The sequence below is a fragment of the Chiloscyllium punctatum genome, chromosome 41 (assembly GCF_047496795.1).
Source record: "Chiloscyllium punctatum isolate Juve2018m chromosome 41, sChiPun1.3, whole genome shotgun sequence".
Lineage (NCBI taxonomy): Eukaryota > Metazoa > Chordata > Chondrichthyes > Orectolobiformes > Hemiscylliidae > Chiloscyllium > Chiloscyllium punctatum.
In genome coordinates, this window is record NC_092779.1 from 34,556,597 (window position 1) to 34,573,515 (window position 16,919).

The 16,919-nt window shown below is 41.9% G+C and overlaps 1 protein-coding gene across 2 annotated transcripts in view; it reads left to right on the forward strand.

Moving 5' to 3' along the window:
* matcap2 (microtubule associated tyrosine carboxypeptidase 2) overlaps positions 1-16,919 on the forward strand; it is a 48,718-nt gene that overhangs the window by 20,708 nt on the left and 11,091 nt on the right. For both annotated transcript variants that reach the window (XM_072560713.1, XM_072560712.1), the window contains exon 4: positions 15,371-15,503. In XM_072560713.1, coding sequence (XP_072416814.1) covers positions 15,371-15,503 — 133 coding nt within the window. The remainder of the gene's footprint in view (positions 1-15,370; positions 15,504-16,919) is intronic.

Consider the following 16,919-nt stretch of genomic DNA (forward strand, 5'->3'; position numbering starts at 1 on the left):
TTATCCCTACTCCCCTTCTTGAACAAGGGAACCACGTTTGCTAGCCTCCAGTCCTCTGGCACTACTCCTGTCGACAAAGAGGACACAAAAATCAAGGCCAATGGCTCTGCAATCTCCTCCCTTGCTTCCCAGAGAATCCTAGGATAAATACCATCAGGCCCAGGGGACTTATCTATTTTCACCCTTGCCAGAATTTCCAACACCTCTTCTCTACATATCTCAAAGCCATCCATTCTACTTATTCGTGCCTCAGTATTCATATCGACAACAATGTCCTGTTCCTGAGTGAATACTGACGAAAAGTATTCATTCAGCGCCTCCCCAATCTCTTCAGCCTCCACACGCAATTTCCCATTACTATCCTTGATTGGACCTATTCCTTCCCTAGTCATTCTTTTATTCCTAACATACCTATAGAAAGCCTTAGGGTTTTCCCTAATCCTACCAACTAAGGACCTTTCATGTCCCCTCCTTGCTGCTCTTAGCTCTCTCTTCAGGTCCATCCGGGCTACCTTATAACTCTCAATTGCCCCTATTGAACCTTCACGCCTCATCTTTACAAAGGCCGCCCTCTTCCATTTAACAAGGGATTCCAACTCCTTATTAAACCACGGCTCCCTCACACGACCCTTTCCTCCCTGCCTGATAGGTACGTACTTATCAAGGACACTCAATAGTTGCTCCTTGAACAAGTTCCACATATCAATTACGCTCTTGCCTTGGAATCTACTTTTCCAATCCACACATCCTAAGTCATGCCTCAACGCATCATAATTTCCCTGCCCCCAGCTATAACTCTTGCCCTGTAGTACACACTTATCCCTCTCCACCACTAGAGTAAAAATCACCGAATTGTGGTCACTGTCCCCAAAGTGCTCACCTACCTCCAGTTCTAATACCTGGCCTGGTTCGTTACCCAGAACCAAATCCAGTATGGCCTCACCTCTTGTTGGCTTATCTACATATTGTGTCAGGAAACTCTCCTGCACACATTGCACAAGCACTGACCCATCTAACGAACTTGAGCTATAGCTTTCCCAATCAATATCAGGAACGTTAAAGTCCCCCATATCAACCACCTTATTACTGTCACTCTTCTCCTGAATCATCTTCGCAATCCTTTCTTCAACAATTCTAGGACTATTAGGAGGCCTGTAAAAGACTCCTAACAGGGTGACCTCACCTCTCCTATTCCTAACCTCAACCCAAACTACCTCAGATGGCAAATCTTCGTCCATCTTCCTTTCCACCGCTGTAATACTATCTTTGACAAGCAAAGCCACACCCCCCCCCTCTTTTGCCCCCACCTCTGACCCTACTAAAACATTTAAACCCTGGAACCTGCAACAGCCAATCCTGTCCCTGATCTAGCCACGTCTCCGTAATAGCCACAACATCGAAGTCCCAGGTACCAACCCACGCTGCGAGTTCACCTACCTTATTTCGTATACTTCTGGCATTAAAGTATACACACTTCAAGCCACTCTTCTGTTTACAGGCACCCTCCTTTAAGATTGATGCCATATTCCTAACCTCCCTACACTCCAGGTCCTGCACCCTAAAGCTACAGTCTGGGTTCCCATGCCCCTGCAGAGTTAGTTTAAACCCCCCCCCCCAAGAGCACTAGCAAACCTCCCCCCAAGGATACTGGTGCCCCTCAGGTTCAGGTGCAGACCATCCTGTTTATAGAGGTCCCACCTTCCCCAGAAAGAACCCCAGTTATCCAAATACCGAAATCCCTCCCTCCTGTACCATCCCTGTAGCCACGCATTTAACTGTTCTCTCTCCCTATTCCTCGACTCTCTATCACGTGGCACGGGTAACAAACCAGAGACAACAACTCTGTTCGTTCTAACTCTGAGCTTCCAACCTAGCTCCCTAAAAGCCTGTCTAACATCCTCAGCACTCCTCCTACCTATGTCATTGGTGCCAATATGGACCACGACTTCAGGCTGCTCCCCCTCCCCCTTAAGGACCCGGAAAACACGATCAGAGACATCACGTACCCTTGCACCTGGGAGGCAACATACCAAACGTGAGTCTCTCTCGTTCCCACAAAACCGCCTATCTGTGCCCCGAACTATCGAGTCCCCAATTATTAAGACGATGGAAGGCTCATTTTCTTGACGTACTGGGCTGTGTTCACAAGTCTCTCTAATTTCTTGTGTTCTTGGGCAGAGCAGTTGCCATTACCAAGCTGTGATGCATCCAGATAAGATGCTTTCAATGATGCATCTATAAAAATTGTAAGAATCATTATGGACATGCTGAATTTCTTTAGCCTTCTTAGAAAGTGTACAGGAATACCTAGATCCCTTTGTACATCAACACTTCCCAATCTACTACTATTTAAATAATATGCAGTCATTGAAATAGACAACAGCACTCTTATCCACATCATTCTGTTTCTGCTGTTAATTTGCCCACTCACTCAACTTGTCTAAATTGCTGTAGGCTTTTTAAATCCTCCCCACTACTCTCAATCCTACCTAGTTTTGTGTCATCAGCATATCTGGAAATATTACATTTGATTCCCTCATCCAAATCATTGATATAAACATGTTGTGAGTAGCTAAGGGCCAAGCACTGATCCCTGCAGTATCACAGTTGTCATTACTTGTACTAAGAAAAAAAAACTCTTCATTCCTTGACTTTGGTTGACTTTTACTCAAAGTTTGGCTAAGCATTAATTTCACAGTGGGTGTCTCTCGATGAGCTCTAGTAAGTTTTCTAGTGCAGTTTTATGTTGCTCACCCGTTATGTATGGACCACACCTCCAAGGGGCTTTTCCCTCTACCTTGCATTCACCAGCAGCAGAAATGCTCACTGTTGCTTGAACCTTCTGTGTTTGTTGCTGGTGGCACCTATTTAAATTCCAGCTGTGCACCAGTTCAAACATTTGGTTTTCAGGAGGAGCCAGTCACAGTTGCATTATGTGAAGAATTTCCCCACAGATAGCCAATAGCACCTTGCTTTGCCAACAGGGATCTGGATGTCCTGGTAGATGGTTATTTCACAAGAAGATCTTCCTCTTTTGTCAGAACTGCCGGAGGTGACTAGAGCAACAGCCTTTATCATTGCCACATGTGTCAGTGTGATGTCCATGGCCCCAAGAAATGTGCAGCAATGCTGTAGACAGCTCAGTGACCTTCTGCACTTCACAAAAACTTCACCACCACCACCATCTCTCTGGGACCTTACACTCACTCTAATTCTGCTCTTGCAATACCTCCTTTCATGCAACATCTTCTCGCAAATGCTCTTAACCACCTCATTACAAACCTTGTATGCCTCTGCACTTCCTGTTCACTCACTTGGGACACCTTTCCTGCATCAATGTTAATAGCTGTGCCAGCTCCTACAATCTCACTCAATCCCTCTTTTTGTCTCAATCCGGGACAGAATGGTCCACAATAAGTCAGAAAGGGCCAAGACTAGTGATGAGGTGTCCACGTTCACCCCTCCAAGAGGATAAATACCTTGCCTTAATGGGAGAGAACCATGACCACACATGCAGGGATGCTGAGACCTCCATGTTCCAGCCATCAAATAAGATTCATTGCTATATAATACACTACTCTCCCATTGCAACCGCGGCAAATACATTCTTAACATGCCTATTCTCCAGTCCTATTTTGTGACTCCCTCCCTTTCTGGATTATTTCTGCATGGTGGCATTTATATAGTCTCCAGTATGGAAAGACCAGGCCCTCAGGTTATTACTCTGTCTTCCACCTCTGAGCAAGAGGTCACAGACTTCTCAGAGGAAGCACTGGCAAAAATGTTTCCTGCAGCCTCCACCAGCTCAGATACTGACACCTCGATTGGTACTTTAGTTAGATTAGTGTCAGGAACACATTTGGTGAGCATTTCACTGGCACGTCTTCACAGGTGGCTGGCAATCATTGACTGCTCAGTCCCAAGCAGAGAGGACCCTATGGTGTTAGCTATTAACAACGTCATTAAAATTCACAAAAAGCTAGAGGATCAACAAGAAGCTTAGTTGGAGAAGCTTGCAAAACTGGATAAATGTTTGGAGGAGCAATGCAAACCATCCTGGCTCCAGCATGTATGTCAGCTATCTCTATGGACAGGTTGGAGTTTTCATGCACAGCCAGATCCAGCTGAATGCTCATTGGCTGGTGGAGATGCATGCAGACTCCATCACTTTAACCATTGGCAGTCCATACCAATAGTGAGACAGCAGGAGATAAGAGATTACGACCTTCCTCTAGGTGTCCCTTCCTCGTAAGGGTGATGCCAATAGGCACCCAGCTGGAGGAGGAACCACACACAGGCTATCCAGAAACATCCTCTCAGGATGCTCCAGAGATCTGCAGTCCCTCAATCTCCATCCTGCCTGTGACCCTCAGCCTGATGAAGTTCAATCTGAGGAGGGTGAGGCTACATCTGGCCAGTGCACAATCAGCATGTGTGGTACTTCTGGACGTGAATAGCACCTTGGAGTGGTCTGCCCAACTTTCAATGCTGACAGGCTCCAAAGTGAGGCAATCTACATTCACCTGCAGACTCCTAGACTACTCATAAACACAGAAGAAAGGCAGAGGAAATGAAAGTCTTCTGAGGATACATTAGTCGCACATTTGCAAAGATAGTGATATTTATGTTATTACTTGTCTGATTAACTGTCATTTTAGCTGCACATACAAGAATGAAGCTACAGAGGATCCACATCCTTAACATCATATAATGTTAGAAACCTGTGAAGGAATGCTGCTCTTACCTTACATCTTATCATTGTTGAATGTGGGAGCATCAGAAGTTGTAAAGCCTTCAATCAGATGTTAATATTAACTTATATAAAACAGCAGGAAAAGTTGAAGTAAGAAGGAAAAAAATCTTCATTGCTTTTGATACTAAATGGGCCACTTGCCTTTTGAACAGTCATAAATTTACAGTATATGAATACTGATTTCATTGAAATCAGATCTATTGGTTAAGAACCAGTTAAGTCCTTTTTGGTTTGTTGCACTGCTCTATGATAGTGAGAATGATGTTTCTCCTCGTTAATGGTGTTGTCATCTTCATAAGTTTACCATTCTTCCAGCTCTTCAGTGTTCATCACTTCCCTTCTTTGCCTGTTATAGTTGTGTGGAGCACTCATGCTAGGATTATGTGGCACACTGTCCAGCGTGGATACCAATTCCACTCCCAGATGATTCCGTAGTTTGGAATCTCATCTCATGTATGCCTGTCATCTGCTCCCCGATGCCCCTGGTGGAAGAATGGGCTGCAATGTGCCTATGCTTGCAGGTTACCTCATGGACTTATAGAGCAGTCTTGTCTGCCACCAACATTCATGTAAGGCATCTAGCCCTTGAAATGAAGCAGGAACATGAGAGTTATCCTTGATTGTGGCATCTTCTAGGCTATCTAATGCAAACTTGTAAGATGTGGTTGCGATGATTGCAGCTGATTTGGACGTTGACCAAATGGAAAATCTTTCTATGATTAAAGTCAGCTGTGTTCTGATGTAGTGCTCTCAATGTGTGTATAGTCTAAAATGGACTGTACTTGGGAGAAACTAGCTATGTTGATGAAATCTACTGCCTTGGCTGTAACACTGACCTTGTTACAGGAAAAAGGAGATGAAGTGGCTTGATGTAAAAATTGCATTGATAATAACCTTTCATGTGTTTGTATGTTGAGAGAACTATACCGGTTCCAAATGGAGAGTTGGAAGTAGCCAGTCACAGACACAGTAAGTGTAGCTATCACCTTGACAACCACTGGGAAAGGATGGTCATTGAGACCCTTTCAGATCACATGTTCTGCTAAAGCAGATGTTCCTAATCTCTGACAGTTCCTGGGACCTCCTCACTTAGTGACAGCACTGCACCTCCCTTATTTGGAGAAATTGACATTGACGACATCAGGCCTTTTGTACTTCCTCTACATCCTGAGGAGAGATCTCAGTGTGAAGACTGTTTGGCAGCTGCTGGCATGTTTGTTCCTCCTCAACTTCTCTGGGCCTTTGTGCATTGCCCACAGTGACAATAACACCTGCTGTGGCTGTATCCTTTGGAAACAGTACCAGAAAGGAAATGTCAGAAACAAAACTTTTAATAACATGAGTAGTCATCACTCATAGCAGACATAAATTAGATCCCCAAAGTCCTTGATACATTGGAACATGAAAGGCTCTGACAAGTAGTGCCATGGGATGCCTCTATGTGGACTTTTTAACTTAGGCCTTATTTTGATGTATCCATCACAAGCCATTTCATGGAAGTATAGTTGGAGATTGTAAATGCACTAGCTTAAATGAAACCTTAATACCACCTCAACCCCATATCAACCAGGAAGGCAGCATTGAGTAAAAGAGCATGTTTATTTAGTTCCAGTTCAAGCTGATAGGAAATCAGCTCTGCTCCATTTTGCGCAGTTAATGATAAATTTAGGAATGTCTTTGGAAACTGTGGACCTCGGGTGACTCTTTAAGGTTGCCTGGGTAAGTTGGATCCTCTAGGAGAAAGTGAGGACTGCAGATGCTGGAGATCAGAGTTTAAAAGTGTGTTGCTGGAAAAGTGCAGCAGGTCAGGCAGCATCAAAGGAGTATGAAAATCGACGTTTCGGGCATAAGCCGTTCTTCCAGCAACACATTTTTAAGCTCTAACTTGGATCCTCACAGATATTACTATGATTAGCTTGTGACTAATGACATGATCAAGGTTGGTTGAGGCTGTGATTTTTATTCATCAAAGCCAGCGACTGCACAAGGACCAGGTGAAGAATTCTGTGATTACTGAAATAAAAATCACACAACACCAGGTTATAGTCCAACAGGTTTATTTGGAGGCAGTGGCTTTCGAAGCGCTGCTTCTTCGTCAGATGGTGGTGGAACAGAATCATAAGATACAAGATTTATAGCAACAGGATTGCAGTGTCATGGAATTTAATATTAAACAAATTTAGATTAAGTCTTTCATTTTTTAGAATGACCGTATTAGTTTTGGTTCTTTGTATGTAAATCCCAGAACTTTTTTTAAAATTATTTTCGCAAGATATTTTTAACAATAGGTGCCATCTCAGCTCAGAAAATGCATTGATGGGGTAAGGTTAAAGTCTGCCTGTGTCCCAGTGTACAAAATCTTATATGGATTTATGCAGTTTTTGAGCAAAATAAAATGTAATTCTGCAAGTACAAATTCACCCCACAAACTTTTATGTATGTTAATGCAGAGCAGACAGTGTGTGTGTGAATGTGGGGGTGTGAGTGTTTGTGAGAGAGTGTGCAGATGTATTTGTATGAGTGTAATGTGGTATATGTCTGTGAGAGGGTGAGTGTGGATTGTCTCTGTCTGAGCATATGGGAGAGAGCTTGTGTATGAGAGAGGGTCTGCGTGAGTGTGTGTGTGTTTATGTGAAAGAGAGTATATAGTGCAGTAGGGTCACCTGCAGTGTCTCATGAACCCAAGGCCATCCCCATGGGTACTGAACTTGGCTATCAGCCTCTGCTCGGCTACTTTGCGTTGTTGCCTGTCCCAAAGTCCACCTTGAGGGACGGTAGGCTGAATGTCCTGGACTGCTGAAGTATTCCCTGTCTGGGAACCTGTTGGACTATAACCTGATGTTGTGTCATTTTTAACTTTGCCTACTCCAGTCTAACGCTGGCACCTCCGAATTGTGATTACTGATGTGTTTAACCAAAGTGCCTGGTTAGTGCAATTGTCCCCAGAAGAACATCACATCAATCATAGGTACAGCTCTTTCCCTCAAAGAAGAAAAGTACACTTAACTGCCACCTCCTTTATGCAGAGTATTATTTAAATACCTGAAATCCCTTGTGCAAGTAAGATGCTGATTAGTGTAGCTCCAAAGTGACTCCCAACAGTTCCATATAAGAAAAAGATTTTATGCATTGACAGTCAGTAAGGAGCATGATCATTGAGAGTACAGACTTCAACTGAGTGAGACAAGGGCAGAGTGAGCACATCTGGGAATTTGGGGTACTGAGCTTTCAGTAAAGCTCACTGTAAGTAGTCTCTCCAAATTAAGAGGTGAGTGAGAGAGGGTAAAAGGCATGAATCGTGAGTCCTACATGCACTGACTCAAGTGATGTGGTGACATTAGAACCATGATGTGATGTGAGTGCAGGGTAAATATGTGTTTGGTGAGAGGAATTAGACAATATTTATTCTGGCCTTTAAAGGGTAAGTAAGGGTAAGTTAGTGTTTAGGTCTCTGATCTTTTTTCTCTTTTCAAAATAGTTTGTTCAATATAGGATTAGTACTTACAGTATAAAGAGCAAGGATTTTACAATAATTAATAAATTAAATAAAGTACAACGGTGATGGCAGGAAATGCTGCAGCATGTGGAAGCTGCTGGATACCAAGGTAATCGAGAGTGAACACCTCTGCAGAAAGTATTTACAGCTTCAGGAACTGGAGTTTGAGCTGTGGACATTGCACAAATCAGAGATAGGGAAGACCGGGACAGTTGGTTGCACACAGAGAACATTACAGCGCAGTACAGGACTGTCGGCCCTTGATGTTGTGCTGACCTGTGGAACCAATCTGAAGCCCATCTATCCTACACAATTCCATTTTCATCCAGTGACCATTTAAATGCCCTTCAAGTTGGCGACTCCACTACTATTACAGGCCGTGTGTTCCACATCCCTACTACTCTCTGAATAAAGAAACTACCTCTGACATTGGTGGCATGGTGGTTCAGTGGTTAGCACAGCTGCCTCACAGCACCAGGGACCTGGGTTCAATTCCCGCCTCAGGCAACTGTTTGTGTGGAGTTTGCACATTCTCCCAGTGTCTGCATGGGTTACTTTGGGTGCTCCGGTTTCCTCCCACAGTCCAAAGATGTGCAGGTTAGGTGAATTGGCCATGCTAAGCTGCCCGTAGTGTTAGGTGCATTAGTCAGGGGTGAATGTAGGGGAATGGGTCTGGGTGGGTTGCTTTTCGGAGGGTCGGTGTGGACTTGTTGGGCCGAAGGGCCTGTTTCCACACTGTAGGGAATCTAATCTTAAATCTAATCTAATCTGTCCTATATCTATTACGCCTCAATTTAAATCTATGCCCCCTCATGCTAGCCATCACCATCCGAAGAAAAAAGCTCTCACTGTCTACCCTATCTAACCTTCTGATTATCTTATATGTCTCAATTAAGTTACCTCTCAATCTTCTTCTCTCTAACGAAAACAACCTCAAGTCCCTCAACCTTTCCTCATAAGACCTTCCCTCCTGACCTGGCAACATCCGAGCAAAATTCCTCTGAATCCTTTCCAAAGCTTCCGACAATGCGGTGACCAGATCTGCACAGTATTCCAAAGTGTGGCTACGCCAGAGTTTTGTACAGCTGCAGCATGACCTCGTGGATCCAAACTCAATCCCTCTACCAATAAAAGTGAATATACCATATGCCTTCTTGACAACCTTGTCAACCTGGGTGGCAACTTTCGGGGATTGATGTGCATGGACAACGAGATCTCTCTGCTCATCTACACCACCAAGAATCTTATCATTAGCCCAGTACTCTTTTTATTCCTGTTACTCCTTCCAAAGTGAGTCACCTCACATTTTTCTGCATTAAACCTCATTTGCTACCTCTCAGCTCCACTCTGCAGCTTATCTATGTCCCTCTGTAACCTGCAACATCCTTCAGCACTATCCATAACTCCACTGACCTTAGTGTCAACTGCGGATTTACTAACCCATCCTTCTATGCCCTCATCTAGGTCATTTATAAAAATGACAAACAGTAGTGGCCCCAAAACAGATCCTTGTGGTACACCACTAATAACTTATCTTCTGGATGAACATTTCACATCAACCACCACCCTCTGTCGTCTTTCAGCTAGCCAACTTCTGATCCAAACCTCTAAATCCTCCTCAATCCCATGCCTCCGTATTTTGTGCAGTAGCTTACCGTGGGGAACCTTATGAAATACCTTACTGAAATCCTAATACACCACATCAACCACTTTACCCTCATCCATCTGTTTGGTCACCATCTCAAAGAACTCAGTAAGGTTTGTGAGGCACAACCTACCCTTCTCAAAATCGTGCTGACTATCTCTAATCAACTTATTCCTCTCTCGATGATCATAAATCCTAAGTCTTACAACCTTGCCCAACACTTTACCCACAACTGAAGTAAGGCTCACTGGTCTATAATTACCAGGGTCGTCTCTACTCCCCTTGAACAAACAGTCAACATTTACGATCCTCCAGTCTCCTGGCAATATTCCTATACACTAGATAATTTAACTTTGTTGTGTGATGAGGGACAGGTTGGTATGACTGCAGGGGAGGCTGCTATGAGGACAGAGAGGTAGTTTTTTTTTAAGGACCTTTAGCCCCTGCAATTGTCCAACAGTTATGAGGTTCTTGCAAGCTATGTGAATGAGAGTGGGAACTACAGGGTGGATGTGCAATCTTGTCATGCGACAAGGTGCCATTCAATAATAATGTAGAAATGGTAAGCACCAATATAGTTAGGGGAATAATTACTGATTTCTGCAGCCATGAAGGCTAGCCTTGAAGGCTGTATTCCTAATGAAGGGCTTTTGCCTGAAATGTTGATTTTCCTGCTTCTCAGATGATGCCTGACCTGTTTTGCTTTTCCAGCACCACTCTAATCTTGAAGACTGTATTGCCTACTCAGTACCAGAATTTGGACTCAGAGACGAACGTGGAATGGAAGTTGAGGGATGCAGGTGTCATCATCCAACATTAGTAATAATGTTGAAAGGTTGAGAAAGAAGGTTCTGCTGAAAGAATTTGAACAGTTAGGAGCTAAATTACAAAGCAGAACCTCCAAGGTGATAATGCCTGGCTAATTACCTGAGGGATGGGAAAACTGGAACAGAGTAAATAAGGTTTGTGAGAAGATTTGTAGCTCGGGTGCTCGTTGTTGTGGTTCTGTTCGCCGAGCTGGGAATTTGTGTTGCAAACGTTTCGTCCCCTGTCTAGGTGACATCCTCAGTGCTTGGGAGCCTCCTGTGAAGCGCTTCTGTGATGTTTCCTCCAGCATTTATAGTGGCTTGTCTCTGCCGCTTCCGGTTGTCAGTTGCAGCTGTCCGCTGCAGTGGCCAGTATATTGGGTCCAGGTCGATGTGTTTGTTGATTTGAATCTGTGGATTAGTGCCATGCCTATAGGAATTCCCTGGCTGTTCTCTGTTTGGCTTGCCCTATAATAGTAGTGTTGTCCCAGTCGAATTCATGTTGCTTGTCCCAGTTGAATTCTACTGGACAGCCAGGGAATTCCTAGAGGCATAGCACTCATCCACAGATTCTATCAACAAACACATCGACCTGGACACAATATACCAGCCACTGCAGCAGACAGCCGGAACTGACAACCGGAAGCGGCAGAGACAAACCACTATAAATGCCAGAGGAAACATCACAGAAGTGCTTCACAGGAGGTTTCCAAGCACTGAGGATGTCACCTAGACAGGGGACGAAACGTTTGCAACACAAATTCCCAGCTCAGCGAACAGAACCACAACAGAGTAAATAAAATCAAGGAATTATATATGTGGCTCTATGATTATGTGGATGGAATCAGTTTTAGTTGTTGTACCAGTACTGATGTGGAAGGGAGCTGTTCCAGTGTGGTGGGTTTCACTTAAGTTGTGCTGGGCCCAATGAACTGACAAATCAAATACGTAGGACTCTAGAGAAGCCTTTAAGTTAATAGGGTGGAGGGGAGGTTTGGGAGATGGGAAATTTAGGTTTACAAAAGGATTTGGAAATATTACAGGACAGCTATTTTGAAAATGATCCCCATAGTGGAATGGGAATGGACAGAATGTATGAACATATAAAAGCATCGGCACAGAGGATCAAAGAGGGGAAATATGGTAAACAAGTAAAATTAGTGGCTCTTAAATGCAGTAGTATCTGGAACAAAGTTAATGACTCAGAATTTAAAGGGCATAATCTTATAGCCATTACAGAGACATGTCACAAAGAACTCAAAGCTGGAAGCTAAACATTCAGGGATATGTGACTTTTTGAAAGGTTCGGGAAGAAGGAAAGGTTGGAATGGTAGCTTTGTTAGTATAAGTTGGAATAGGTATGATATCAAGAAATGATCTTGATTGGAAAATGCAAAATCCATATGGGTGGAGGCAAGAAATAAGAAGGGTTAAATCACACTGCTGAAAGTAATCTAGGGGCCTCTAATAGTGAATATATTGTTGGACAGCAAATAAATTGGAAAATGGTGAGGGCATGTAAAAAGGCACGATACTTCATGGGTGACTTTAATCTTTATGTAAATTGGAAAAATCAAACTGGCAGAGGTAGCAATGAGGAAGAATTCATAGAGTATATTCGGAGCAGTTTTCTAGAACAATATATTTTTTATTCAACCAGAGATCTAGGCAGGTTTAATAAATGACCTCAGTGTAAAAGATCACCTGCAAAACAGTGACCATAACCACTTTGACTGATAACTGAAGGATTTATCTAGACTAAACAGCAAGGCAAACATGTTTTGTGAGTCTGTAATTTCTGAATGAGGCAGCAATGTTCAAAAAGTAATTCAAGGTAGAGATGCTATCAGCAACAAAGTAGGCACAGACTGAGTAAGTGCTCAGAAAGCAAACTAATATGCTTGAAATGCACCCTGTTCCAACATATGAGATGGGTGTGTATTCCTACAAACAGGGCAGCCTGACAACAGCATTACAATAAACTTTGTTGGTGAGGTCCGATGTCCACTATTGAAATACAGAACTGTAATATGTATGAGATGTGCGATGATGATATAAGGCTGGTACTTGACAAATACCAGCCTCCATGAATGGAAAGTGCAGATGGTCAATACTCAACGAGCTTGGCTTGGGATGTTTGTGAATGCTGGCCAAGGAGATGCAGATAAGTTGCAGCCACTAGGTAACTGCCCTGGTTTTCGAGCTGGGAATTGTCACCACCTAGTTTCTCTCTGCTGCCTTGAAAAATAGCAACCTGCATATCAATTATACAAGATTAACTCTATGTTACTGCATGCAAACAGACCCATCAACCCCACACTAGCAAGATTCTCCTGTAGGTGTTAAAAATGTGTGTGCAAAATTTGGCCTTTTTTGACATTGGTAATCTCATTATTTATGTCTTCGTAAATTTACCAACTGCCTTGCTGTTGCTCATGTTATTTAGTGTTTGGGAAAATTTAGTCTCCTGTCGGCTAACCAATTGTCAGCTTCTGCCAGTATATTATCACCAATCCCATGTGTTTTGATTTTGCACACAAACATCTTCCATCAGACTTTTTCAAAAGTTTTCTGAAAATCCAAATGTATCACATTCACTGATTGTCATTATTAATTCCAGTAATTACTCAAAAAAAAACTCGAGTCAGTTTGGCAAACGCTATTTCTCTTTCATAAATCCATGTTGACTTAGTGTAATTCCATTGGTGTTTTCTAAATGTCCTGTTATTCCAGATCCTTTATAATAGACTCCAGCATGTTGGGCGAATCAATCCACAATTCCCAGTTTTCTCCTTCCCTCTGTTTAAAAGGTGGCCTTACATTTGCCACCCTCCAATCTGCAAGGATGGTTCCAGAAATTCCTCTGGAAGGTCACCACCAACACATCTGCTATTTTAATGACAACCTCCTTTTGCACTCTGGAATAGTGATTTATAAAGTCCTGGGGATTTAACAACTTCCAGTCTCATTAATTTCTCCAACTCTTTTAACCTAATCTCTTTTAATTCCTCGTGACCAATTGACCCTTGCTTCTCTTGCATTTTTGGGACGTTATGTGTTTTCTGTGAAGACAGCTGAAGTAGTTGTTTAATTGTCCTGCCATTTCCTTGATCTCCATTATCAGTCTCCTGTTTCAGATTGTAAGAGGTCTGCATTTGTCTTAAGTAATCTTTCTCTTCTTATACAGCCACAGAAGTTCTTGTAGTCTTCTTTTAAGTTCACTCGAATGCTCGACTTTTTCCCTCTTCAGCAACCATGTGATCCACCTTTGTTGAACTTTTAAACTGATCCCAGTTCTCAGGCTTGTGACTTTTTCTAGTAGCTTTATATGATTCCCCTTTGGTTATAATATTATTGTTAACTATTTTGTCTGTCATGATAGGATTACTTTTCCTCTTGTGTTCTTTCACCTATATATACACACATATATATGTTACGCTGTCATTGGAACTATTAATTATTGTCTATCCACTGCCTTTTAATTTAGCTATGTAGTCTATTGCAGTAAATTCACACCTTCATAGATCTGTTTGGGATCCTTATTTTAAATTGGACCCCTTCACTTTCTATCCCAATGAAAATGTTTATCATGTAGTGGTCACTGTATTCCTAATGAACCTCTCAAAAAAAATTAATTAATGCCTGCTTATCTCACAAAACCAAATCTAGAATACCCTGTTCCCCAGTTGGTCCCCAAGATTTCACAACAATCTAGGAATTCATGTGCCACAATATCATTGCTAAAATGGCTTGCCCTGTTCGTTTGTAAATTAAAATCACCAATTTTTACAGTTGCACCCTTGTGTGCATCTCTGATTTCCTGTTTAATGCAAACCCCTTCCTTACTGGCGCCACTTTCCTTACTGGAAAGCTATAGACTGCTTCCATCAATACGTTCCATCCCTTTTTGGGAGTTCTGACTCGACTGATTTTATGTTTAGATTTTCTGCACCTAATATTCTTTCTCACTATTGCACTGAATTTACTGTATTCAGTTCCCAGCTTTAGTCACCTGCTGTCATGACTTTGTATTCACAATTGTACTGATTTACAACTTTGTGTGCTGTTAACTCTCTTGCCTTATATTGAATGATTGTGCATTTAGATGTAGTACGTTTCGATTATCTGACATTTTACACTTGTGTTTATATTCCAGCCGTATTTGCTCTAGCTCTTGTTTTCTGTTTGTTTTCTACCTTTCATTCCCCTCACTCTTGTCTCCCCACTCCGGTTCCTGATCCCTGCCACTCTAACACCCTCTTCCCCCACAGTACTAGTGAATGTCCCTGAAAAAGTGTCAGTTCCAGGAACTCTACCTGATGTTTCTTTTTCTCTCACTGTTCTTGAGATCTGATATCAGTTCATGAACCGGTTCCAAAGATGGCAGGCATTGAACCTGGGAACTCTTAGCTGTGCATGAATCATTTCCCTACAAGAAGAAATCTATTGTACTAGATTCCTCTGCAAATGCTTATATGAAACTCAAGAGTTAATGCTGAGTAAATGAAGTCCATGAGTTCAAGGGTACTTTTCATTTCATTGTTCTGTTTCATTAGATTTCGTTGAAAGATTTCTGTATATTTTTCACATTATTCACTTTTCCTTAGTTACTGCAAGTTGTTGATGTTCCATATACATTTTAAATACAATTTAGTTTTTGAACTCTACAGATTGCAGTCCATTTAACAGATGATCTGCTTTCTCGTGCCTCCATGACGATAGTGAATGGACGCCCAACTCTGACCATCAATGTTTCCACTGCTCGAGAGCACTGGCTGGAAGGGATGCTGAGACATGAGATAGGTGTGAGAATCTTCATTTATGTTTCAGAAGTGAGATGCAAAATAGGGGAGTCAATGTTGTCTTGAGATGATAAACCAGAGCATTTCTTCCAACTTTAAAATTCAAGACTATTTTAGTAAGTTGAGAGTTTGTGCACTAACTTTCCAATACTAAACAAAATCTTGAAATATATTCCCATCTTCGATCCACCACAGTGTATATGTGTGAACATATATTAGAAAACAGGGCTGACATAAAGATATTTATGGTGAACCTGCAGCCTGCTATCACAGACTTGCATGCATTTTGTGAAAGTTATGTCTGGGTGGGTTGTAATCCCAGTTCATTGCTCTTCAGAATCATGACCCCTGAGCTGCTCACAGGAATTACGGCACCACTCTTGAGACCTGAACACAAGCATCATCATCAGCAGCAGCTTTCTGATTGATTTCTTGCAAAGAGAATCAAAGTTTCTCCAACTTAGACACCAATTTTTATCATTTGGATTCCATTTTACTTTTCTGTCTTCCAACTGATGATGTATCCACACACTGGGCTGTCATTCTTGGGTGATATCTCCATCTCAGTTGAAAGCAGCCTAAAATGTCACTAATCTTGTCCTCTTTGTGCTGACAGATACAATGCGGTATCTGTCTCCTTGTGTTAATGTAAGAAAACTTTGGTAGATGTAAATATCTATGGAGCATTCACTTTCACTAATTCAGTGGACAGCAGGGTGCTGATATTCCTGACAGAGCAATGCAGACAAACCAAGTAGATTTTCTGTGCTGCAATGTTCCTTAAAAGACTGGTTCAAATATTAAGCTTTCAAATAGTTTTTCTATATTGTGGCTTTAATTTTTAAAAAAAATCAATATGCTTCTTCTGTTATTCTGAGAATATGATTTGAACACTGTTTAACACAATTATGTTTGAATTGGTTCATCAGAATTGAGTGGAGAAATTATAATATCCATAAAGGATGGCACATCAATTTATTTCCAAGAATTTCTCCAGTCATTTCAAAGATTTCAGCAATAGACCTTTGAATACAGTAGTGCACAAGTTTTCTCTGAAGATATATCTTGAGAGTAATATTTCCTTGATAGGTTTGTTACAGATGTGTACCTATCACTTCAAAATTATTTTTAATAATTGAGGTAGACTGAGCATGTGATATAAGTGAATGATTTGGGGAAAAAATGTTTAACTACAGGCACCACCACACTCACTGACAGCAACAAATGGAAACTCGGGCAAACTTCTGCTTAACAGCATAAAAAGTTTTGATCCAGTGATGAGAAAAAAAAAGTTTTTTTTTTCTTTAAATGAAACCAATCTGCAGTAGCATTTATGGGAATGCAAAAACTGTGTTTTTGTCAACAACTTTATTTGGGTTTAAGGATTGGTTAATATATCGACTGTGTTCCTTTTACA